This window comes from Protopterus annectens, chromosome 1.part2, assembly GCF_019279795.1.
Source record: "Protopterus annectens isolate FY-2018-M chromosome 1.part2, PAN1.0, whole genome shotgun sequence".
NCBI lineage: Eukaryota > Metazoa > Chordata > Ceratodontiformes > Protopteridae > Protopterus > Protopterus annectens.
The window spans coordinates 590,911,018-590,935,451 of record NC_056727.1 but is presented as its reverse complement, the minus strand read 5'-3'; the positions used below and the strand labels follow the sequence as shown (position 1 = coordinate 590,935,451).

General features: G+C 40.6%; 1 protein-coding gene across 1 annotated transcript in view; it reads left to right on the top strand.

Moving 5' to 3' along the window:
* Nucleotides 1–24,434, top strand: part of TAF1A (TATA-box binding protein associated factor, RNA polymerase I subunit A) — a 650,793-nt gene that overhangs the window by 189,505 nt on the left and 436,854 nt on the right. Inside the window, exon 5 of the mRNA XM_044057862.1 lies at nucleotides 2,100–2,258. Coding sequence (XP_043913797.1) covers nucleotides 2,100–2,258 — 159 coding nt within the window. The remainder of the gene's footprint in view (nucleotides 1–2,099; nucleotides 2,259–24,434) is intronic.

Below are 24,434 nucleotides of genomic sequence, written 5' to 3'. Positions count from 1 at the left end.
TATGTCATACCTGAGTGTATGGTATTTCTTGACTTCAGAGCTTCTAGTTGTTGCACTCAACAGCAGAGAAGGATCATAGTCAAATGAGGCCTTAGGCATGGTGATAGACAGAGTCCTCCCTCCTACCATACCAATATCCCAGTGCTTGTCTGTTTCCCCATTTACTGTAAAATAATGTTAAAATGTGCCAGTCTGCATATTTTCTTTTTACTTTTACAATGAAGATAGAGCTTTAGATTTAATTTAAAAATTTTATTTCAAAGTTTACAGCAAAAACAAAGCACTCGCATCGAAAACAACATGAGCAACAGTAAACTTATCTTTCGTTGTAACTCACTTTTATTGAAAATGTGTCTGGCAACCCATTAAACTAGAAGAGACGTGCTAAGATTCATAATCAAGTAGCATATAGTGAAACACTAATTAGCGGCTGTGTGAAGGGTGCAGGAGTACACAAGACAAATGTGTAATACATTTGCTAACAGCCTGGGATATAAATTGTAGAGTACCACAAGGATCAGTGCTGGACCCTCTCCTGTTTGGAATTTATGCAAATATCCAAACTAGTATTCCTGAAGTATGATTGACCACATTTGCTTATGACTGCAAACTGAGCTGTGTTATTTTCTCATCCACTGATATTAAATAGCTCTAACAATTGCTGGTGTATGCACATAACTGGTGTACTGAAAACGATCTCAAGCTAAATGCAGAAAATTAGCATTTGTCAAAAAGGAATCTCTCACCTCGTATGATATAAATGGTACTGCCTTTATACGGCAGTCTTAAGAGATGTGGGAACTTATGAGAACAATAGTCTTGCATTTGATCATAATGTTTTTAACCATAGTTAGGAAATCCTTTCCCTAGCTTAGTTAATTTTTAAGGGAATATCTTAAAGACCCAAACAATTTCAAGTCATCCTACCACTGTAGTTATCCATTGTCAGACCCATCATCAAATACAGTGCCCGCTTTGGTATTAACAAATCCAAGTATATTGGTCAACTGTAGATGCCTCAACTGTTTCTAATCAAGAAAATTAAAGGTCTTAGGTCCTTCAACTGTCCTGATAGATTAGCATGACTCTCTTTTTACTTTGTAGCCTGTTGGCTGCTCTGAAGTGACTTAGGCCTTACTTTTTGAGCCTTTAAAGATGCAATCCTGTTTGACCTCTTATTTGTATGCAGAACCAGTGGCTACACGCACGCAGACAAGACTAACTGTAGTGATAGGTTCCTAACTCAATGTAATCTAGGCCTATGAAATAACTTGCATGTAAATATCTAACAAAATACTGCTTTGGCTACCTTTAAGGCTAGCCCTGATGATTGGATGGGTAGACACAAATTCTCACCAAGGTTATCATGTATGGCACTGCTCTGTAGGTGAGCGTGATTAAGTGAGTGAAAAGGGAGGGTGGCAAGAACTTTCTTGTGTCTTCTTAAAGCTGCATAAGGCCAGCATCTTATGGTTCCTATGATTGTTTGACTTCCTAAGTGCTTGTCTAGGTATTCCTTTAGTAGCATTTTTCTGTTATAGCCATTTGTGATTTTATGTCTGATTTTGGGGCAGTTGGAATATTTCAGCTGTAGCATTTTTTGCTTGATTTATTATAGGTACACTGTTTTATCCAACCAACATGCATTATATTGACTATGAAAGAGGTTTGTGTGGTCTTGTTTAAAGATGTTGAACTCTTTTTGAAAGCTAGGGAGTTGTTACAGTAACTGCCAGGAAAGTAGGAGATCTTCCATCTTTAATGAAGAGGAAAGGAGACTTAAATGTATTATTCAGTTTAAGTTTAACTCCACAACTCAGTTCACGTTTTTTATTTAAAATAAATGTAGAAACCAGATTTGTAGTGGATGAGGCTATTCTTCATATAGATTTGTTTGTGGTTGAGTTTGATTTAGATGACATATGTGTTTGCTTCTTTTTCCACAACTGGTTATAACCATCATGATGCAGTACATTTCTGACAAAGATGTTAGTTTGTGTAGCTTTTGAACTAGAACTGGAAAGCATAGCAAAAATTAAAACATTATTTTCATTTGAAGTTTCACAGTTAATCAGTCTTTGATGTATATGCTTCAACAGATGCTGGAATTTTATGAAGACCATGAAGAAGCCCTCAAATTGCTTGAATTCTATGCATATGACAAACTGTTTGTACCTAACCCAAATGCCTTTGTTTACCTGTATACATTTCTGAAGAAGCATCAAGCAAAAGAAAAGGCAATCATGAAAGTTCTTAAGGTATGCAACGAAGAATTGAGTTTATAGTTTTATAGCTGTTTTTGTTTGTACCGAAGCATGAATTCATTGTTGAACATTGAGATGGATTGCTGATGCATACGTTTTGCTCCTGTTACTACTTCTGATGGCTTGTGCTCATCATCACTAGCATGAGATTTACTGGCTGTGGAAATGGAAAGTTGTGGTTGATAGTCAGCTATTTTATCCTTTTGGTGGCCTTGGGATAAACTCTCCAGTGGCTTCCTGGCTGTAATGCTGCCCATATTAGTGGCTAAGGAGAGATGAACTTTGTGGGGGTATGTCGGGGGCAGGCGGGCTACTGTTACCAGACTTGAGTCTGGTGGTAAAAAACACATTGATAAATGAAAGATGGGTGATACCTGAGAGTGGTGGTTGGTGCAGTACTTCCAGGTTCATTTAAAACTATGGCTGTAGATTAATCAGGGGAATGACTTTGATCTGACTGGGACTTTTATCAGTAGCCCAGCTTTTGTGATCTTGTATAATACATTCTTGTTGTTTACCTAACTAGTCTCATTGCCTTCAGTAATAATTAAAGAGTATATTTTTGGTGTCTTCGTTTTTTTTTTTTTAGTTGGAAGCAGTGAAATTTGGCATTTCTTCTGATTTTAATACTTGGTGTGTTTTTCATTCAAGTATATTTTTGCTGGTAGGTATTTAGCTGCTGAAGTAATGTAAGGGAATTGAACCATAATCTGGCTAATTGTAACAAAGTGTAACGTCTTTCATTAGAATCCTGCCTCACTTTCAAGTAACAAAGACTCCTTTCTACAGGCTATGTTTTTTCTGACTACCAGAATGGGTAACTGAGCAGTTTTCTTTTCTTCTCTTGAGTATTTTACAGTAGTTTTCTTTTAATTTCCCAGTAGTTATTGTCAGGAACCTTTATTTTTTTTTTACTTTAAGAAGAACATTTTCATTTTCTTGATTATCTGACTTTTTTTTTTGGTTTCTCATAGTTGCCTAAAAGGGATTGCATTTTATCTAGAAACAGTTCTGATGGTGAAGTTTACTGGGCATTATCCCACTTATTTTTTTTAAAGATGCTCATATATTAGGATTTGAAGTAGTTAATTACAATAATGAAGTGTCTTGCTTATGATCTTTCTTGCTTATGATCTTTCCTTAGCAGTATGTCTCTCAGCAGTGGGTAGATTTTTGTGCTTTTAAAAACGTATAGCTTTACAAGGAGGATTCCATTCATTTTCTTTTCAAATTTATTTCTCCTCAGAAGAGATTTCACGGTTATTGTCCTTCTGCATATGGAGTTTTTCAGATTTTAACATCATTCATTCATCTTTTGCTCTTCTAAAGGATAAATGCACCTTTTAGCCTTTAAAAATGTTTTTGGTTGTTATCCAATCTCCTGACTTTAATTTTTTAATTAGATTTATTTATTGTGCCACCAGCTAAGTCAGAGAATACACCAAGTGAAGGACTTGTCCCCCACAGCATGGCCATTATCAGAGAGTGTTCCTTCCATGAAAGTCATGAAACAGACCCAGGTCCCTGCAATGATTTCCTTGGATTATGATGAAGTACAATCCTTGTCAGCTGGTTCATTGTAACATGGATTTGACTGCAGGTGAGAATTGTGTGCGCCACCTACTCTGCTCCGTTCAAAATTTTTATGTACGTTACTGATCTTGTATTAACATCAGCTTATTTCATCATTATTCCACATAGTATAAGAAGTGTATTATTTGAAGGTCACATGCATTATTGCATGTTATTGTTTTTCATGCAGGCACTTCTTTAGGAAATTTACTTGTCCACCATAATTTTTTATAAAAAAAAAATGCTTCCTTACATCTCTTTTCAGCCTTCCACCTTTCATCTTCAGACTATATATTTTTTCTCATGTATCTCTTTCAGAAAGATGAACCTACTTGGATTGTTTAAATAACATTTTCTATTCCCTTCCCGTTACTTTATACTTTTCGGTCTTCTGCTTCAGTGTTCCCATCCATTGTTGGGTCTACCAGTCTCCTTTCATCCCCGGTCTAAAACTGATTTATTTTATATTATTTTATTTTATTTATTTATCTGAGACTGGCGTGGATCTTAAGGTTGTTCTAGGAGTCTCACTGGCAACTGCTTTGGAGCATGCAAAATTAAAATAATAAGTATAAGCCCCTGCACCCCCACAACTTCTGTGAATTTATATTCTGACATTGCACTGTGTTGTGCATAAAACACCTGCACAGTTGCATGAGTAGTACACACACATGAAAGCCGGTTGTAACTTTGTACGTTGGTGAAGTGAGCTGGAAAGTGCAGCCTTGCGCTAGTATCCCAAGACTACATTGTGAGATGTTGCACGTACCTTGTTATAACGATGCTGACAATTGGACAAGACCCATTATGTCAGCAGCCTTACTGTGCAGTTGGCCAATGATGGACACCATTTTTTTTTCCAATGGAAAGGGGTACTTTGTGAAGCTGGAGAAATGGGGTAGAGAAGGTAAGTTAGCACAGCAGGATGACAAAAGAGGATTGTGCTAGAGAAGGTGGAAGAGCAAGGATGTGTTAGTTTTCGGGGTAATTGACTCACTTTTGTTTAAAAATATATAGTGATTTAACAGAATGTTAATAAATGAAAGGAGATGCACTTAACTGGTCAGGGAACCAGCCACTGTAGCATCCCATGGTAGGAGTAATAGAGTTCATTGTCTTCCTGTGCTGCAGAATAAAAAGGACTAAGAAAAAGGAAGGACATTGTTAGTCGTGTAAAAATTAACTGTATGTTGACCTTGTATGTAGAAGTGCTGTGATAGGTACAGGCCTGTCAGGGGACTTAATGGTATAGCCTACCTGCTTCATTCTAAACCCTGACAGCATGCCAGCACACATCTTGCACTTGTACATAGCTTATGCAAAAAAAAAAGTTGTTGAATAAAACATGTTGGGAGCTATGGCTGCACCACTTTTTAAATGAAAATGTGATCCTTCACCCACCGTCTACCTTGAACCCTCACTGGCTTGACAAGTGGACATGGAATGAAGCAGTAAATAGAGGAATTCAGTGTTGCATGCAGAGGGGTGTAGTAATACCAGGTTTTGCAAAAAAGTAAAACCAAACCCAACTTTAGATATTTTTCTTATGGACTGTATTAGAGAGAGCCATTGCATTACATAGTGACAATATAGTGAAATACTCATCAGTGATCAAAGCTTTTGGTATAACAGCATTAATATAGAAAGATATTCATCCTGGGCAAATAGAACTGGAGTACTGAAAACAAAGGAGAAGACAGTTACTGAGTGACTCAGGGCGTTGCTCACTGTCTGCCACCAACTGGACAAGAAGGTTGGGCTGCCTTCTCTGTAGGTCATCATATCTGTACCTGTACATCTAATTACTAATTGGGATTCCTGGCTTAGATAATCTGTCCGGTCAGTCCAGATGTCTGTTTTTGTGAATGGACCTGCTTGAACTCCCTGCAGCATTTTCCTTTAACTGGTGGAGAAAATGTATAGGAAGATCTGTGTGTCCTCAGGGCACCAGCTTTTGGCACTTCTTTGGGCTTGCACAGAAGCCTTCCTGTTTGTCCGAAGTTAAGAATCTGAGTGGTGGTGGTTAAAGTGAGACTGCTAGGATTTGAACCACATCTAGTATAATGTTATACACAGTGCAGGTAGCTGCATGGTTGCACATGTCTGTGTAAAACATGGCCATACCTATACATTAGTAAGCCAGCTTTGCATATTTGAGGCGCATAAACTTGCTTATGATGGTTAAGAGGTGTGCACGTGTGCAGTATTGAAGTCAGTATGAATAACCTTGCTTTTCTGCTTAAAAGAGGCTTTTGGCTTAGATTGACTAACCCTGTCAACAAAGTGTAAATAAGTAATTAAATAGAGCAGTTTGCCAAATTGCCTCATTTAAATAAGAAGTTTGTAAATCTGTTGATTTGTCATATGCACTATATTTTTGTGTGCTGCTGGTTACCATATTTATGCAAAGATGGCTGGACAACCAAAATAAAAGCAAAAAATATATTGAAAGTAAAGTTGCAAGATTGTAAGGATGACCTTGTTCAGAATTGAAGGGTAGGACAGAATGTACATCTACAGTGCCAGCCTGTGAAATGCTAGATCTACTGCTACTGTTAGCAACGGTCATTCAGCCAATTATTTCAACCTAAACGCACAGGAATGCTTTTTTTAACTGTGAGCTAAAGTAAGCAGTATTATGTTTGTGTCTTTGGCACTTGATAAAAATTTACATGATCATTGTGCATAGATGTGACTGTATATTATGAAATGCACACCATCAAGCACTTTGAAAGCCACACTGTTGTAAACTCCTACCGCACAATGTCACAGTGAACTGATGCATGACATGCTCTGGATACACACACCACTGTTAATATTCAGAGTTGGACTGAATCACATAGTAGGATAGAGCATATTCAGACAGACTTGGGTACAGGTTGTGTTCAAGTTGGTGTAGAGCATTCCCATAGCTAGTAATATCCACTGTGTTACTCCTAGGGTCACCATGTTACAGTAACAGGGAACAAGACACATGTGAGACAGCTTCATTCCTGACTGGAACCACATCCTCATGGAGGCACTTAAGACCTATGGTAAGTGACTGGAAAAGGGTGCCCTAAATAGGCAGAACATGCCGAAGGAAGGATCCGAGTTCTGTCAGACTTAAATGCCACTGGAAGAAGAAATTGTATATTGGCACAGTATAGAAAGACTGTTAATGACATTGTATCCCATGCCTGGAGTTTTAATGCCACTGTTGGGGGGGGGGGGGGGTCTTCCACTTGACAAAACCTGACATTTGCTAAGGAGTATTTGATATCTTTTCATGGTGGTGATGACTGTTAAGGTAAATAATATTGCAAAGAGACAGACAAAATATCTGGCAGTACAGTACAAATACATTTATTCCAAATAAGAACTCACGAGGTGGACCAGGAATTTTCCAACATGAGCGTAGAGAAGTATTGCAAAGATTACCCTTTTTATATCCTAAAAACATTGGTTATGGTATGAGGTGCACATGGTATGATGAACAAATCAGAATTTTACAACTATTCATGCTGTTCATGTGAAAAGTACATGTATGTGAGCATGTTATTGTTCTGTCACTACATAAGGAAAGTTGAATAAGGTCACGTTTTAGACACTACTGAAAAAGTTTCATTAAAAAAAACTTATAGCATTGGTCCTTTTGACATTTTTACGTCACTGTCTGGTGCTATTTCTAAGCAGTAACAGTTTCAGAATTTGTATTTAACAGCAGCAGCAAAAAAAAAAAAAAAACAGAATGACATACACCAGCTGCTTTGCTGTCCGTCACAAAATTAGGAAATTAATTTCATCTCAAGGTTGCAGTTAAGAGTATACTGAAATCTTAAACACAGAATTGCAGAATATAAAAAGAAAATACATTTACTTTGATATACATAGATATGTTTTGTTTTTTTCTTACATTTCCCCCTCCTTTGACACCCTTGAGGTGTCACCTTTGCTTATACTGCAATATTGTAGGTTATCAGCAAACAGAATTACAGTTATTAAACATTATATACATATATATACATATACATATATATATATATATATATATATATATATATATATATATATATATATATATATATATACACTCTATGGTTTCTTTGTTTTGGGGAGACCATTACTATTGTTTTTGCTTTTGTCATAAAACAGTTCAGTAACGCATTTTAAAGAATATACTAACAAATCACAGTTAATGAATATACTTACAAATCATATTTATGATAAAAATCTAGTTTTTATGTTCCCAAACACATTTCCTAACCAGTCAAATGCCTTTTTTTGTTTCCGTTTTTGATAGATTTTTAGTTAGCTCTTCCATGTAGTTAGCTTTTTTTTCGGCATGCAAATCAGAAGTAAAAGAGTAGCAGTGCTTTTCTCTGAGCCTGGAGGACCTCTCCCCCTTTAGATGGTGGGATCATATTTCACAACACCACATCTTTCATTTCATTAATTTATCTGTTAGATGTACAAATATGTTAAGCAGTTTTCTGTTGGTCAGTTCAGTTAGTACATGATAAAGCGTTCATTTCAGCTGTAGTTTTATAGACACCATAACGAAAAAGGAGGAAAGTCAGTACCTGTTTAACTGGAGATTATGTGGTAGAGACCAAAAATAGGTTCATAGGTTTATAATATATATGAAAAAATACTGTGCCCATTAGTTTGTTGTGCCTCTGTCCAGCAGTGACACAGAGATGATTCCATCCACAGGTCAAGATTTCTCTTGAACAGAGCCAGCGAGGTGCTCTGCCTCACATGGACCGGGATTTTATTCCACAGCATAGGAGTCTCTGAGTGATAAATCTATTCTAGTGGTTTTTTTGAGGTGGAGCATGTCCATTAATTCCGGGTTGGACATGGCCTTGTATGTCAGGCACATGTCACCTCTGAGCAGACTGACTAGAGCTGGAGTTTCTTCAATCTGGCAGCATGAGTCCCATTATCCTTCTGGTGAGGAACTTTTGGGGTCTATCCAATTGCTGCAGATGTCGTGTGAGATACATCCCCGATGGGGCATTGTATACGATCATTGGTCTGATAAGTGAAGAGTACAGGGGAACAATGACCTCACTAGATCTGGATGTGAATCCCTTCATGATCAGGTGGGCAATGTAGAAGGTCTTTCTAACCACTTTAGCAATGTGAGTGTCAAAAGAAAGGCCACTGTCAACCTGGGTCCCCAGGTCCCTGATAACCTCTTCTGTGCTTAGTGGATTGCCACCTATATGGTAGCTTGTATGACTATACATTTTTTGGCGTTTAACTGCAGGCCATGGCTCTGGCACCAGCTATCTGTTTCCGTGAGTCCCTTCTGAAGGATATCCCAAACTTTGTCAGCCAAAGTCCTCCCATGTTGGCCTGTACTTCTGAGCAGTAGATGACACCACTTGTGACCGGCTTGGAGTCTGACATAGCGCCAGCAACTCTAACCCTGTGGGTTATGTCCTTAAGCCAGTTTGCAACCCATCTTGTGACATATGGGTTTACATTTAAGCTGGTAAGTTTTTCTACAATATGCAAGGTCAAGGTAGGCTGTATGGACTGCCTTTCCTCATCAATGGCCTTGGTGACTGTTTAGTTCAAAAGTCATGATCTGCCCCTGGGTCGGGTCCAATGTCTGCAAGTCCCCTATATCTTTGTTTATGAGCTCCATTATGATCCTCTCCATAGCTTTGCAGACTAGACTTGTTGGACCACAGTTGCCATATGCCACTCCTTGGGCCATTCCTGTGGTAAGGCTGAGATTAAACAGCTGCCTTATGGTTTAATTCCTCATTTAGTTCGTGTAGCACACAGCCGGGACACCGTCCGGTCCCATTGATGCTGTGTTTTTAGCTTTAGAGAGAGCAGCTTTCACCTGCACATTTGAGATGTCTGGGAGGCTACACTCCGCTGGGATAGTTCTGTCCTTTAGGGGGGGAGAGGGAGGTGAAGTTTGCACTGAACCTGTCTGCCAGTATGTTGGCAATGTCTGTGGGTTCAGTGATTTTTGTATCATTTTGGACTAATTCTGAGCATATCTGGGAGTTTCCACCCAGGTTCCTAACATAGCTGAAAAAGGCCTTATGATTGTCCTTTGAATCCATGGCAATTTTTCTCTCAAAATTGGCCTTAGTTGATTTTATGAGTGCTCATATTTTTACACTAATAATGATCGGGGGTGCCTTCCTTTTATGGATTTTGTTCTATCATGTAATAGCTTTCTCCTCTTATTGTAAAGTTTGTTAATGGCTGGGGTCCACCAGACTGGACGTTTGCCCTTTGTGGAAAGAGTCTTGGTTTTATTTGGGATTGCCTGATCCATGCAGTCCTGGAGGTGTTCATAGAAGGCATTTGTAAGTGCTTCGGGTTGTGGTTTCCACTGGCTCAGGGGCCTTGAAGGATACCACACCAGTCTTTAGTGTGAAGTTTGCTTTAGAGAAGTTCTTCACTGTGGTCTTTTTTGTTTGGGGTGGGGGCGGGATGTGGATAATCCAGTGAGATTAGTTTATGATCTGATCTCACCAATGAGGGATATACTTCCGGTGTGGAGCATTTTGTCTCCATGTTTGTGATAATGAGATCTAGTATGTTTTCTCCTCTTGTGGGAATGGTGACTAGTTGTTCCATAGCATTTGAATTTATGAACTCCAGGAACCATTGAGCTAGAAAGTTAGGGCTTGAGTAATGTTCCCAGTCTATATTCAGGTAGTTGAAGTCACCCAATATGATGGTGTTTGGAGATACATTTATACCCTCCAGTGTCTTCAGGAAGGCTGTGTGGGGTTCCTGAGTTTGAGAGGGTGGCCTGTAGCATGCTACAATTTGTAGAGCAGTTTTGCCTATGGTTAGTTGCACCTGGATGGTTTATGCCACCAACCTGGAGGTGTGGGTATCCTTTATGAATATGGATACACCTCCTTTTGTGGTATGGTCCGGTTTTGGTGGATATGAGGTAAAACCTTGAACCAGGTTTCAGTTACAGCACAGACATCAGTGTTCTCCATACTGAGAAGGGCCTCGGCATTTTGAGATTTAGACTTCTGGCATTGAGCAGCATTACCCTCAGTTTCTTCCCATTTTTGTTTTCTAGGGTGGTAGGTTTAGAATTTAAGCCTTGCCTAAAAAAGGTCCTATGGGGGTGGCAAGAGCCTTAGCCAATATCCGGAATCCCAGGGGTGACAGGTGCATCCCAGGCAGACAGACACTGGATCCCCTTTGAATGACACCAGGCATTAAGCCAATTGTTAAAGCTGATCATCTTGTCTCTATATTGTGGCATTATTCTTGGTGAAGGAAGGATACTGGTCAGGGTCATACCTGCCTGGGCTACATAATCAGAGAGCTCCTCTATGTCTCTTTTCATGTAGTCCAGGGAGGTCAGGTCGTTCACACCAGCATGGACAATGACTGTGTCATATTTGTACTTGCCGTGGAGTGACCCGAGTGCTTGTGTTATGTGGTGGATTCTAGCAGCTTAGTGTGACCCTCTCCTTGTTCAGCCTGGTGAGTGGGACGTCAGTGTGTCTGACTATGGAGTCACCTATGACAAGTATGTTTGGTGTTGTATTTGGCCTTAAGGGCTGTGACTGCTTTGCACACTGATTTTGTGGTTTGTGTGTTGCTTGTGGGGTGTCTTGAGGTAGCAGTTGTTTGGGTGTCTGCTTTGGAGGCCTCTGCTGTTTAGGTAAATTTTTACTCAGAGCCTCCGAGTATGTCTTTGTGTGTTTATGTGTTTGATTCAGTGGTGTGGTAGCATTATGTGAGGCTGGTTTTGTGGTGTGTAGTTGCCTTCTCCTCCTGTCTGGTCTTGCCAGTCCTGAGTTGAGAGAGCTCAGCCTCCAGTTTGGCTAAATAGCTGCATCTCTCGCAAGTATTTGTGTTATGTGGGAGGAGGAGAGGGTTGGTACATGAGGCAATTGTAACATTGCCTCAATATTATTCACCAACTGGGCAGGAGAGGACGCCAGCATCTGGCCCTTTGACATGCTAGAAAAATTAAGAAGTTAGGTATGAGACTGAATAAGAGAGGACTTGGTAAGGAAGTGGGTACTCCTGGGGGTTAAGTGAGGGACTTTGTATAATATAGAAGTGACAAGTGCTGAGCTTTTTTTTTTTTTTTTTTTTGAGGAAAAAAAAAGCTTTTAGGAACAAGTGCTGCACTTTTTAGTCAAGGGATATACTGTTTAGGTTACTAGTACAGCAGTTCTAAGGGAAAAAATGAAGAACAGACTTTATGGAGCCAGAAAAAGTTTAACCTTGTTAAACCGGCGCTGCCCGATGCTGCTGTAGTGGCAACTCCGCGCTAAAGCATGCCAAAGCGTGCTTTATAGCAGGGGGCTGGAAAAGGCAGGAAATGAGCAAAAATGGCCACTGAACTACAAGTTACTGTCTTAAACCACTCCTCTGAGGACAAACAGGCAGCTCAGTACTCCCCACTCCCACTGGTGAGTAAAGAAACTTCCCCCTGACCAAACAAAAAAAATGGAGAAGTACAGGAACCAAGACAAAGCCCAGGGATCAGCAAAATCTGATCACTGGAACAAACTAGCCAGGAAAGTTAGGAGAACAAGAATATGTTTTTGTTTTTTTTTTCAAGTTTTTTTCACAGACAGAACAGAAAACACAATAAATGCTTTGCTTTTCGATTAAATGCTATCAAAAGCTAGTACACTTGAGTGTATTAGCCTGCAGTTTAACTTTTAAGCAAACTTAAACTAAGAAGTGCAACCAACAATTAAAGCTTATAAAAACAGGAAAAACAGGTAATAGCACTATAAAATAGACAGAAACAGTCGTCGAATAACACAAATGGTCGAAAAATGCAAAAAAAAAAAAATACTTAAAATCTGGAAAGTTGCTTTTTCTGTCCTCTGCTGCTCTAGGAACTCTGCTGGATGCCACGAGGAGCTGTGCTGAGTTGCCTAAGTAACAGCATCTGCATCATTTACTAGGGAACCAGAGGTAAGCATAGTCTCCACAAATGTAATATTAATTAGTTGGCATACTCATACCTTGTTTCCAGCGATACAATTTTAGTTTGAGTTCATTTGAAACATATTTATGTTTTGTTGCATTACATTTGCTGGAGTCAACATAAACTGTTCCCTGTCTTTTGTTTTGAAAGCGGTGAAACATTATGCCAAATCATGTTTCTCTCAAACAATTTTTGTTCAAAATCCATTTGAAGTGCTGTTAAATGCACACACCCAGCAATTGCTGATGTTAAGATTTTTGGCATATTGATGTAGTACTTGTAGAAAGAGGTTTCTTTAATCTCAGCTAGAAGGAGAAGTCAGGACCATCAGGACCGATGCCATCAGGAGCAGGCGGGGTATCATCCTTCATCTCCATGGATATCAGGCAGGTCTTCTTACAGTAATAAGCATGAATCCAAGTTGGTAGTCTAGCATGAATCCAAGTTGGTAGTCTAGCACAACAAACAACAGTATAAGCTGTAAGAAGAACAAGTTATAGCCCCTTCCTTTTGGTTCAAGGAAGACTTCCTTTGAAAAACTTTGACAAAAACCCTATCCCCTGGCTGAAAATTATGACAGGTCTGAGCTAAAGGTTTGGGAAGGGCTTCATAAGTTCTTTGGTGCGAAGTTTGCAAGATAGAAACATGTTCTGAGCAATAACTCAACAGTGCATCATCAGTTAATGTAAACTCCACATTTTGGGAAGGTGGAGCAGCTTGCATTTTCATGGGGCGGCCCATAAGAATTTCGTTTGGGATAAGTTTTTGTCTTTGCATCCATAGTCCTTCTCATACTCATGAGAACTAAATTCAGTGCATCAGGCCACTTGAGACTAGTCTCTTCACATATTTTTCCCAACCTAGTTTTAATATTTCATAGGAAGTTTGCTGTGGGGTCTGTGCAAACATGGGTTTTTCTGTTTAGACACCCACGTTTGTGTGGTTTTGCACACTGTGCAGCAGCATTTAACTGCGGTTAAACTATTCCCGGTGCCAGAAAGTCGGCTCTTCAAATTTTCCCTTAGAACTAGTCAGTCTTCTAGTTTTAGCCCTCAGAACTGTTTCTGTCCTCTTGAACTAGCCAGTCTTCTAGTTTTAGCACTTAACTGTTCCTGTTCCCTTACAACTAGCCGGTCTTCTAGTTTTAGCACTCATAACTGTTCCTGGTGCTTCGCACTTGTCCAACTCTCGCTGCAAGCACTAAATCTACAAATTACTGCAGCAGTCAACTTTCGTCACAAGTCAAGAGGAAATCTGCTCCTAGTACTTAAATTAATAAGCACTAACCAGGCATGTCCAAGGGGTCAGCTCCTGATGTTTTCTCCTGTCCACCTGATGAATCTGAGCATCTTGGGGGAATGTAGCAATTTGCCTCATGTACACTGACAACCCTCTCCTCCTACCATCCAACACTACAACCTGTGAGAGATGCACTTATATAGCCAAACTGGAAGCCAAGCTCTCAATCCAAGACTGGACTAGACAGTCAAGAGGAGAAGGTTAACACCACACTGCACTCAACACATAGTCCATTAAAACCTGCACCTCCCAAACCCACACATACTAACACAAAACACACACCTACATTCACGGAAGTTCTCAATAAAAATCTGCCCAAACAGAGACCTCCAATGCTGAAATGCAAGCAACCACCACCCCCAGCACTACCCGAATGACATATAGCCCACAGAATCAGTGTGCCACTCAACCTCAGCCCATAAGGCAAAACTTACCCAGCACACTAATCATTGGCAACTCTATAGTCAGGCACACTGATGTCCTCCTCACCAGGCTGAACAAGGAGAAAGTCACGGTCAGCTGCCTGTCGGGTGCCAGGATCCACCATATAACGCACGCACTCAAGTCACTCCACAACATGTACAAGTATGAGTCCGTCATTGTCCATGTTGGAGTGAATGACCTGAGACACACCTCCTTGGACTACATGAAAAGAGACTTGGAGGAGCTCCCTGACCAGACCATGTGGCCCAGGCAGGTAAGAGTAGCATCCTGACATCGCCCAGAATGATGCCGCAGTACAAGGACAAAATGATTGACTTCACCAATTGGCTAAGATTCTGGTGTCATTCCAAGGGGATCCAGTATTTGTCTGCCTGGGACGACATGATCAGCAGGCCACAATGCTTTGCCAGAGATGGCCTGCACCTGTCACCGCTGGGATTCCTAAACCTCAAAATGCACACACTCTAGGCTCTCCTTAAGATGGAGAGCATCAACATCTGTGCAGTGACAGAGACCTGGTTTAAGGCTCCAGGTAGCACCCCTGCATTACCAGGCTGCAATTCTTACCACACCTTTCGGCCACCTAACCTGGACCGAAATACTAAAGGAGGAGGCGTGTCCATATTCATAAAGGATATCCACACCTCCAGGCTAGTTGCTCAACATGCCTCCGAAATTATCCAAGTACAACTAATAATGGGCAAGACTGCAGTTCAGGTTGTAACGTGTTACAGATCCCCCGCCATGCCTCAGGATGGCCACTACATGTTTCTCGATATACTGTATAATATTAAGATACAGCCCAATACTCTAATTTTGGGAGATTTCAACTACCCCTCCATCAGCTGGGAAAACTACTCGTGTACTAACTCATTTGCCCACTGTTTTCTGGAATTCATCAATTACAACGACCTGTACTAGCTTGTCCGTACCCCTACTGCGGTAGCAACATCCTGGACTGGGTCATTACCAATATGGGTAATAGATGCTCCACTCCAGAGGTCAAATCCTTGCTGGTCAGGTCCAACCACAAGCTTAATCACCCTAGACATCCATATACCACCCCCCTTCCCCATTAAGGAAACCACCATAAAAAAACTTCTCCAAAGCCAACTTCATGCTTAAGTCAGAAGTGGCAAACTTCATTACACCCACACAGATGGAAAATAGTGGCACGACTGCTAAATCCTATACAAATGCACTATGTAAGCACATACACTGTGCCATCCCCAACAGAACCAAGACGCTATCCTCCAGAAAAAGGAAGCCAATCTAGTGGTCCCCTGCCATAAACAAGCTCTGCAACAGAAGGAAGAAACTGCTGCAGAAGAGAGTAAAATCCCATGACTGCAGGAACTCCCTGGTCAGCCTCAAGAAGCTGAGATCCCTCATAAAAAACTTGCAAAGCTAGTTACGAAAATAAAATCGCCTTGGATTCTAAAGACAACCACAAAGCCTTTTACAGCTATGTCGAGAATCTCAATGGGAACACTCAGATCCGGTCTGAACTACAGCACAATGGCACTACATTTACCGAACCAACTGATATTGCCAACATCATGGCAGACAGGTTCAGTGCTAACTTCACCCCCCCAAAGGGCCCATGCCAGATGATTGTAAACCCAATGAAGTCACGGCCCTACAGGTGAAGACCGCACTCTCTAAAGCCAGGAACACAGCATCCATGGGACGGGGCAACATCCCAGGCTGTGTTCTGTACGAACTACAGAACGAGCTGGCACCCCACCTAAGTACCATGTTTAACCATAACCTCACTTAGGCTTTGTGCCTAAGGAGTGGCACACAGTGACAGTTATCCCAGTCCACAAAGGGGGTGCCACCACAGACCCTGGGAACTACTGCCCCATTAGCCTGATGAGGCTGGTCTGCAAGGCCATGGAACGCATTATCCTAGAGCTTATAAACAGACTTAGGTAACCTCCAAAGTCTGGACCCCACTTTGTTTTGAGTTTGTAAAGGGTAGAGCATGCCTCCTAAACTTGATTGACTTCTTCGAAGTAGTCACTAGAGCTGTATACGAGGGTCAGATAGTGCACATTGCCTATCTTGACCTTGCCAAGGCTTTTGACACCATCTCCCACCCCGGTATTATAGATAAACTCACTGAACTAGGCATAAATCTCTGTCACAAGATTGGTGGCCAGCTGGCTCACTGACAAAACCCACACAGTGAAAGTAGCCAACTCCAAATCCGACTTCAGACCAGTGACAAGTGTTGAGTACCACGTGGTTCAGTCCTGGGTCCTCTCCTGTTCGGTATCTACTTCTCTGAAGTCCAGGCAAATACAGCTGGTCTGACTAATGAAATTCGCAGATGTCTGCAAACTAGCAGCCATAATCGATTCACCTAAGGATGTGAATATTCTACAAAGAGGCCTCACTGAGACTGATGCTTGGTGTCAAAGTCATGGCCTAAAGCTCAATGCCTAGAAGTGCATTGTCATCCCCTTTGGGAAGAATACCGTACCCATGAACTAACACATAGGCAGAAGCCTGCTAAACACCAAAGGTGTGATGAGACCTTGGGACACAGGTGGATAATAGTCTTTCCTTTGATAATCACGTCACCTCAGTAGTCAGGAAATCCTTATGCGTGGCACGCCTCATCACAAAGGGGTATTTATACAACAATTGTACAACATCCCGTTTGGCATGTACCTCGCAAAATATCTGCAACAGTTGGAAAGGTTACAGAAATACCTCACTAAGAGGATTATTGGCCTCAAACAGATGCCATACGCCAACCGCCTCAATAAACTCCAGCTCTGCTCCATCGCATATCGCCTACTTGGAGGTGACCTCTGCCTAACGTACAAAGCCATGTCTAACCCAGACCTGATGGACATGCTACACTTTGAAATCCCAATCTCTCTGAGCCACACACTCCAGGGACCTAAACCTTGTCACCACAATAAACAGAACATGCTGGAGGGATAGATTCCTGTCCCAGAGACTTCCCCTGCTCTGGCATAGGCTGCCCATTCATGTCAACCAAAGCTCATCATTAGCTCTCTTTAAGAGAGATCTTGACATTTGGATGGGTAATAGGAAATTCACCCCTGAAATCACTGCTGTGGCTCTGCTCGACAGGGGCACAGGAAAATAATTTTCTTGGGTAGCGAAAGCCAAGGAACTCGTTTGGCTAGGCTTGTATAGGCCCTAGGGCTGATAGCCTAGTACTTACCTGTGAACCTATGAACCTATGTTACTAGGCTGTTGATCCAAGGGTCTTTACAAGCCTTGCTGGTACTTTCCAGTATAATACTAGATGAGATATCATCTATGCCCAAGGTTTTTCTAGCAAGGACTACTCGTGTCCAGGAGAGAAGCCGGGGCAATCCCCAGGAGACATTAACGGTTTTCCATCCATTCCAGGTTGTGCTTAAAAAGGGTCATGGAGGTGTTCTGCCTGATATTGATTGTAAGCCTATTCCAGAGTGGCGGCATCCTATAAGAGATGTATCTGTCTCCAGCAGGTAAAGTTTGTCGCAGGCTAGGTTAAGGTCTCTAAAACAGGTGACTCCAGTCCCATTTGACTCGCGGATGTGCATCATTACCATTGGATTTAGGTCAGTGATAGCCCTGTAAACCAGACACAAGTCTCATCTCTAAGTGGTCTGCATGCTACTGAGTACAGTGACAGCGACTTCAGTCTGTCCATACAAGACATTTGCTGGAGACCCTGAATTTTCTTAATTAGAAATCTCTGTGGTCTCTCAAATTGTTGCAGGTGTCTGGTAAAGTACATACCAAAGGGAGCAATATATTCAATAATAGGCCTGATGAGGGACAAGTAGGATAGCCTCTCTTGCTCTTGAGGTGATGCCCTTGCTAGTCAGATGAGTGACGTTGAATGCTTTCCTCTCCACAGTACACATGGTGGTCAAAGTTGAGGTCACAGTCAGCTTGTGTTCCCAGGTCTATCACTACTGAATTGCATTTAGGGTATTATTGTGTATTTTATAATCAGCAGGGACATTGTATTTTTCCAAAGGGAATGATGCATTTTTTAGCATTTAGTTTGACCATGTTTTTGGCACCAGTCATTGGCCTGTTTAAGCCCCTTTTCAAGTATGCTGACATCACTAGTGGATTCAGTGATGATAATTAATTTGCAGTCATCCACAAACTTGGTTAGTCACAGCCTCTACATTTTGGCCTGGACGTCTGAGAAGTATATGCCAAACAAGAGGGGGACCAGCACTGACCCTTGTGGGACCTCACTGGTAACAAGTCTGCTGGGTAGAGGTAAAGTCTCCCATGTTGACTGAGTGTCGTCTATCTGTGAGCCAGTTTGCAACCCACCTGACAACATAGGGATTGATATTCAACTGGTTTCGTTTGTCAGTGATGCCTGAATGTGGGATAGTGTCAAAGGCTTTGGCCAAGTCCAGATAGGTTGTGTGTATGGCTTTGCCCTAGTCTATGGCTCTGGTCATGTTCTCAAAGTTCACCAGGTTTAGCAGGCTTGACCTGCCCTTGACAAAACCGAACTGGGACAGGTCCAGGGCTTGGAGGTCACCTGTATCCTTATTTATGAGGTCCATGATGATCTGTTCCATAGCCTTACAGATGAGGCTAGTTATGGGTCTACAGTTACCCGGGTCTGTTGCCGAGCTGCCCTTGTGGAGGGGGGATAACAGTCGCTGTTTTACATTCAGTGAGGACAAATCCAGTACTCAGGCTGTGGTTGAATAGAGTGCCTAATGGAGTAGCTAGCTCTTGTTTTAGAACATTAAGAATGCAGCCCGAATGCCATCTGGTCTAATGGAGGCTGTGTTCTTGGCCTTGGAGAGAGCATTGATGACTTACAAGGAGGAGGAGATAATGAAGACAAGGCTTGTGGTATGCTTGGGGGGGTGATAGGGGGGGTGATAGGGGGTGAAATTGTTGCCTAACCTATCTGCTAGCAGGTTTGCAGTTTCCGCAGGGTCAGTATGTGTGATGCCATCCACAGTTCAGCACACAACGGAGTCCTACCTTTTAGGTTGCAGATGTAGCTGAAGAATGGTTATCCTTAGCTATAGTTGCTAAGTTCTTCTAATAGTTGCTCTTTGAAGATTTTATGAGTTGTCTTATTTGCTTGTTTAGGCTGAGGAGAGTGGTCTTCCAGTTCTGGGATCTCACTTTTGTATTTTTTAGTCGGTGAAAATTTTATTTTAATTTGCGTGCTCTGCTCCTATGCTTTGCTGGATCCAAAATCTTCTTAAGACACGCAGTCTTGCTGTGCTGTTTACTGCTGAATCAGAGACACAGAGCTTTGCATGACTCCATCTGTAGTCTGTTTAAAGCACCAAGTCTTTCAAATTACACACTGATAAATATATTTTGCAGCTATAAGAACAGTTACAAGTAACTTATTTTATAACAAAGGACACGTACTCTTCTGTCAGATTGTAGCATATATTTACAGAGTTTTCTTTCATTATAGATATGAATGATGACAAATACAAAATACCTCTCTCTGTCCCTCTCTCACATAACTGAATTACTATAATAGTTATATAGAGTGCTAGTCATGCACATAGATTATTTCCTCTTGGTATGTTTTTTTTGGCCTTCTGTGGAAAGTCACATAATGTCTGTTTTTAGACTTTTCTATTGTCCCTTTTGTGATTTACTTGTAAGCACTTTTGCTGATGTGAGGATGCCATTAACAGAAATCTGAAAGGAAACTTCTGTACAAGCTATTCCTATTGAAAAAACACCACGTATTACTGAATTTATAAAAAAGGATGTCTGTTAATAGATGTTTGTTCTGCAAACATGAGAAAATCATGTTCAAGCAAACTTTTTCTTCTATGCTTTATCTTTCAGCATATTTACAACAGAATTAATTTCAGCCTTATATTCATAATATCTAACAGTCAGCAGCTTCTTTCACTTATTATATAATTTATTAATGCTAAACATCCAAGGAAGGTTTGTTTTTTTCTTGAGGATCTTGCTTTAATCCTATCTGGCACGGCTGTGTCTCTCCATTTGTGTAGATGTTTATTTAGGACATCAGTGTATACCTTAGTATAACCGTTAATGCCTTCTGTCGAAACTGGAGCTTGGAAGTCGATTATACCATCCATTAGGAGGGTATAGTTAATTTTGGTGAAGTTGTTTAGTCTGACTTCCCCTTTGGGAAGTTCTGGTGCTATTGCTACTTCAAAAATGATTTCTTTATGATCTCAGCAGTGAAGTATATACTTCTGTCAGAATTAATAGTATGAAATACTCCAAACCTTCCTTCAGTAACTTTTTTATAGTGCCTGTATTATTTTAAGTACATATTTGAGCTTCTTTCCAGTATGAGTTGACATATTGCTTCAGCTAGATGAAATTCATTTGAAGATTTACAATAGGTCCCCAAGGGGGGTGGCAAAACTGAATCTTTAGTTTTAACACTAGAAGATACATTGAAGGACAGACAAATTTCACAATTCTGTATGTAACGTTGAGTCATTTAGATTGAGAAGTTGCAATTTAATGTTTGTTAAATTATTTTTCCCTAAATGGTACAATCTTACCAGCCAAGGCAATATGAACTGAGGTGCATCAGTGCATTCATCGGGATAATGCCATACAAAATCATTGTTCTTTACACAATCTGATTTGATCCATTTTTCTTTCTCATTTTCTGATGCTTCATCTTGTAGAGTAATTACTGTATCAAAATTAAATGCAGGGTTACAAAGCAGTTCAGATACCATTACTGTAGAAATCAGAAAAATATTTAATCCAGCAGCTTGCTTTGTTGGACTTTTAGTCTTTTACAACATGTCAGTTCCTTTACTATGTGCTTACAGTTTTATTCTTGGAATCAGGAGAGTCTAACATTTATTTTTAATTTTTGTGCCTGCTGATGTCAAAAACCCATATTCCTTAGTCATGCAACACCCCAAATGCTTATCTGCTGTCTGTATAAATACATTTTCTACACATTTTGACACCTCAGTAAGTGCAACTAATTCAGCCACTTGAGTTGAAGTAACCCCTTCAAGTCTTTCTTGTATCATTACAGCACTTTCAATACATACAGCAATTCCAGCAACCAAACATCTTTTTTCATTCCTGCCACGAGATCCATCCACAAAGAGCTCTAATTCAGTATTTTGAACTGAAATGTCAGTCAGGTCTTTTCTAGGAGAAAGCAAATGGTTAGCAACAATAATGCAATCATGAAATTCTCCCTCCACTGCATTTGGTAGCAGAGATGCAGGATTCAAAAGTGGGCATTGAACAATTGCTGGGTCTGAAATCGTCAGCAACTCATATCTTGTCAACCTTAAAGGAGAGAAATGATGCATTTCTGTGCTTAATGAAAGGGCAGCGACTGCATGGGGAGCTGCAATTATAAGCTTGTGTCTTAGGACAATTGGAGAAGCTTGTACAATCAGGGCTAGCTGATGCAACTGCTCTCAGGCAAGGTGGCAACCCTTTTTCCACTGGGTACAGTGTCATGCCGTAATAAGCCAAAGGTTTGTGTCTTTAAGCACTCCCGCTGCATATACAGTTAGACCTAAAGCAAGAGCTTTTACTAAAGCTTGTTTCAGCAGATTAAATGAATTTTACTCACTTTCTTCCCACAGCAAGGGTTCTGGTGTATTTGGTTTTAGCAGGTTTGTCAGTTGTTTTGCTAGCTTGCATAGTTTGAAATCCATTGTTTACAATATCCTGCCATGCCCAAGAAAGATCTAAGCTGTTTCTGGATGACTGGCTTTGGAGCTTCAGTTACTGCCTTAACACATGAAGGTAATATTTGTCAGTTTCCCAGATATTTTAACTTTGGTGACCAGTTCAGTAATTGTTCTCTTGACACTTTATGCCTCTTTTCTGCTTCCTGTTGGCAATGCTGTAGTGTGTCTGATGCTATAAGTAAAATCATCTCCATATTGCACTAATACTGACTGATGTGGAAACTATGTCTTCCAAGTCCGGTTTTACGATTTGTGAAAATATGGACAAATATTCAGTGTATTCATGAGGAAGCCTTGTCCAAGTGTACTGTTGTCCTTTATATGCAAATGCAAACAAATACTGACTGAGTGTGTAGGTGTAGAAAAGAAGGCTGACCACAAATCTGTAACGGTGAAATGAGCTGCCCATGGTGGTATACAGTTAAGAATAGTTGCTGGATTAGGGACAACTGAATAAAGGGAAAATACGACCCGATTTACAGCCCCCAAATCCTGCACAAACCTTTAGGTGTTTTGGCTAGGCTTTTTAATTGGAAGTATTGGAGTGTTACAACAGCCCCTACTATGGAAGTAACTCCCTTCTGTAAAAGAGACCAAATGATGGACTGGATTCCCTCTTCTGCTTCTGGTCACAGGAAATATTATGGTACTTTGGGAAGTGGATTATTTGAATCTACTGTAATTTTTACTGTTATAACAGATTTTAACTGTCCTACCGCATTAGAATGCTGTGCCCATATACTTTTGGGTACCTGTTGCAGTAGTTCCTTATCTGTCTGAGCCTGTATTATTTGTATTTCCTCTTCTGTGTTTAATGTTGCTAAAACCTCCTCTTCTGCCTAACCAGGGACATCCAAATATACTCCCTCAGTGAGTGGGTACAGTAGGTGATAGATAGATCCTAGTTTATATAATAGACCCTCCCCATTAAATTTAACGGAGCTGTAGTACTCAACAAGAATGCATGTTTCTCTTCTACTGGTCCTAAGGACACGAGCATAGCTTGTGACACAGGATAAACAATAGGAACATTAGTCACCTCAACTGCTTTTACTTTCTCTATAGATAAAGATATTTCTGTAGTTGAACTTGAGTACAGACCTAGTGGCACCTGTACCAATTAAAAATGGGACTTCCTTTTTTTTCTGCATTTAGTTCAATGAGTGGTCTCTCTTGATTTAATTGGTGTTAGCCTCACCTCTTTTCCTTTGCCCGAGTATTGTCCGTATGGAGCTTTCTGACTTCTTTGAGTCTGTGTGTGTGGAGGTAGGAGGGGGAGCATTATTATCATCCGTTTGCCAGGTGCTCCAGTTTTCCTGTTGCCTTTGTCAGTAAGGGCATTCTCCTGCTATGCTTTAGAGCATTTAAAATAAGTGTTTTCAAACTGTTGCTGTGTTGGATCTTTTCCCTGTCTCCTTTCTTCTACTACTCTTTTTTTGGGACTGCTTCTGTCAGCAGGAAGGACATTACGGGTTTGTGTCTTTTAATCCATATACTGCAGATTCCTTTCTCGTAAAAAAAAAAACAAACAAAAAAAAAAAACTTTACCATACCAAGTATTAAAAGAATCTCACTGATATGGCTTTATTTTTTGCTTTTTTAAAGTTTCTTTTAAATTGTTAGTGGGATCAAAAGTCCCAGTTTGTGGAAATTGTGTAGAGGCTCCTTTTGAAGACATACCACTTATCCATATACCTGCAACTTGCATACTGGAGTACTTTTAGGAGGGGTATAAATCTTACTTTCCTTGTCTCCCATTATTCCCCACTTTGTCTGGCAAACTTCCAGGTAAGACAAAGTCCTGTCTGCCGTATAGCCAAGACCACCCTGCTATAAATTACACACAACACTAATGCTGTGCTCAGATGCTTAAAAACCTTGACTAAATGCAGCCTTGACTAAGTGCAGGTTTATATATTTTTTTCCTTTTCCCCTTATTTTGTTGGAGATAAGGTATGACAAAACCCTTAAACTGTAAATTCTGATATTAATTTACTTAAAACAGTTATACAGCCAGAAAAGAACAGCAGTCTGAGGGTCAGTTGCAAAGAAAACCTGAGGTGCAAGTTAAAACAGTTTCATTATTGGCACCGTTCTTCCTCGTGAGACTGCACTTAAGACAACCAGTTGCAGTAACCCATATCTCTGGTTGAAATCCAGTCATAACACTGTCTGTTAAGGCAAATAACATTGCAAAGACAAAAT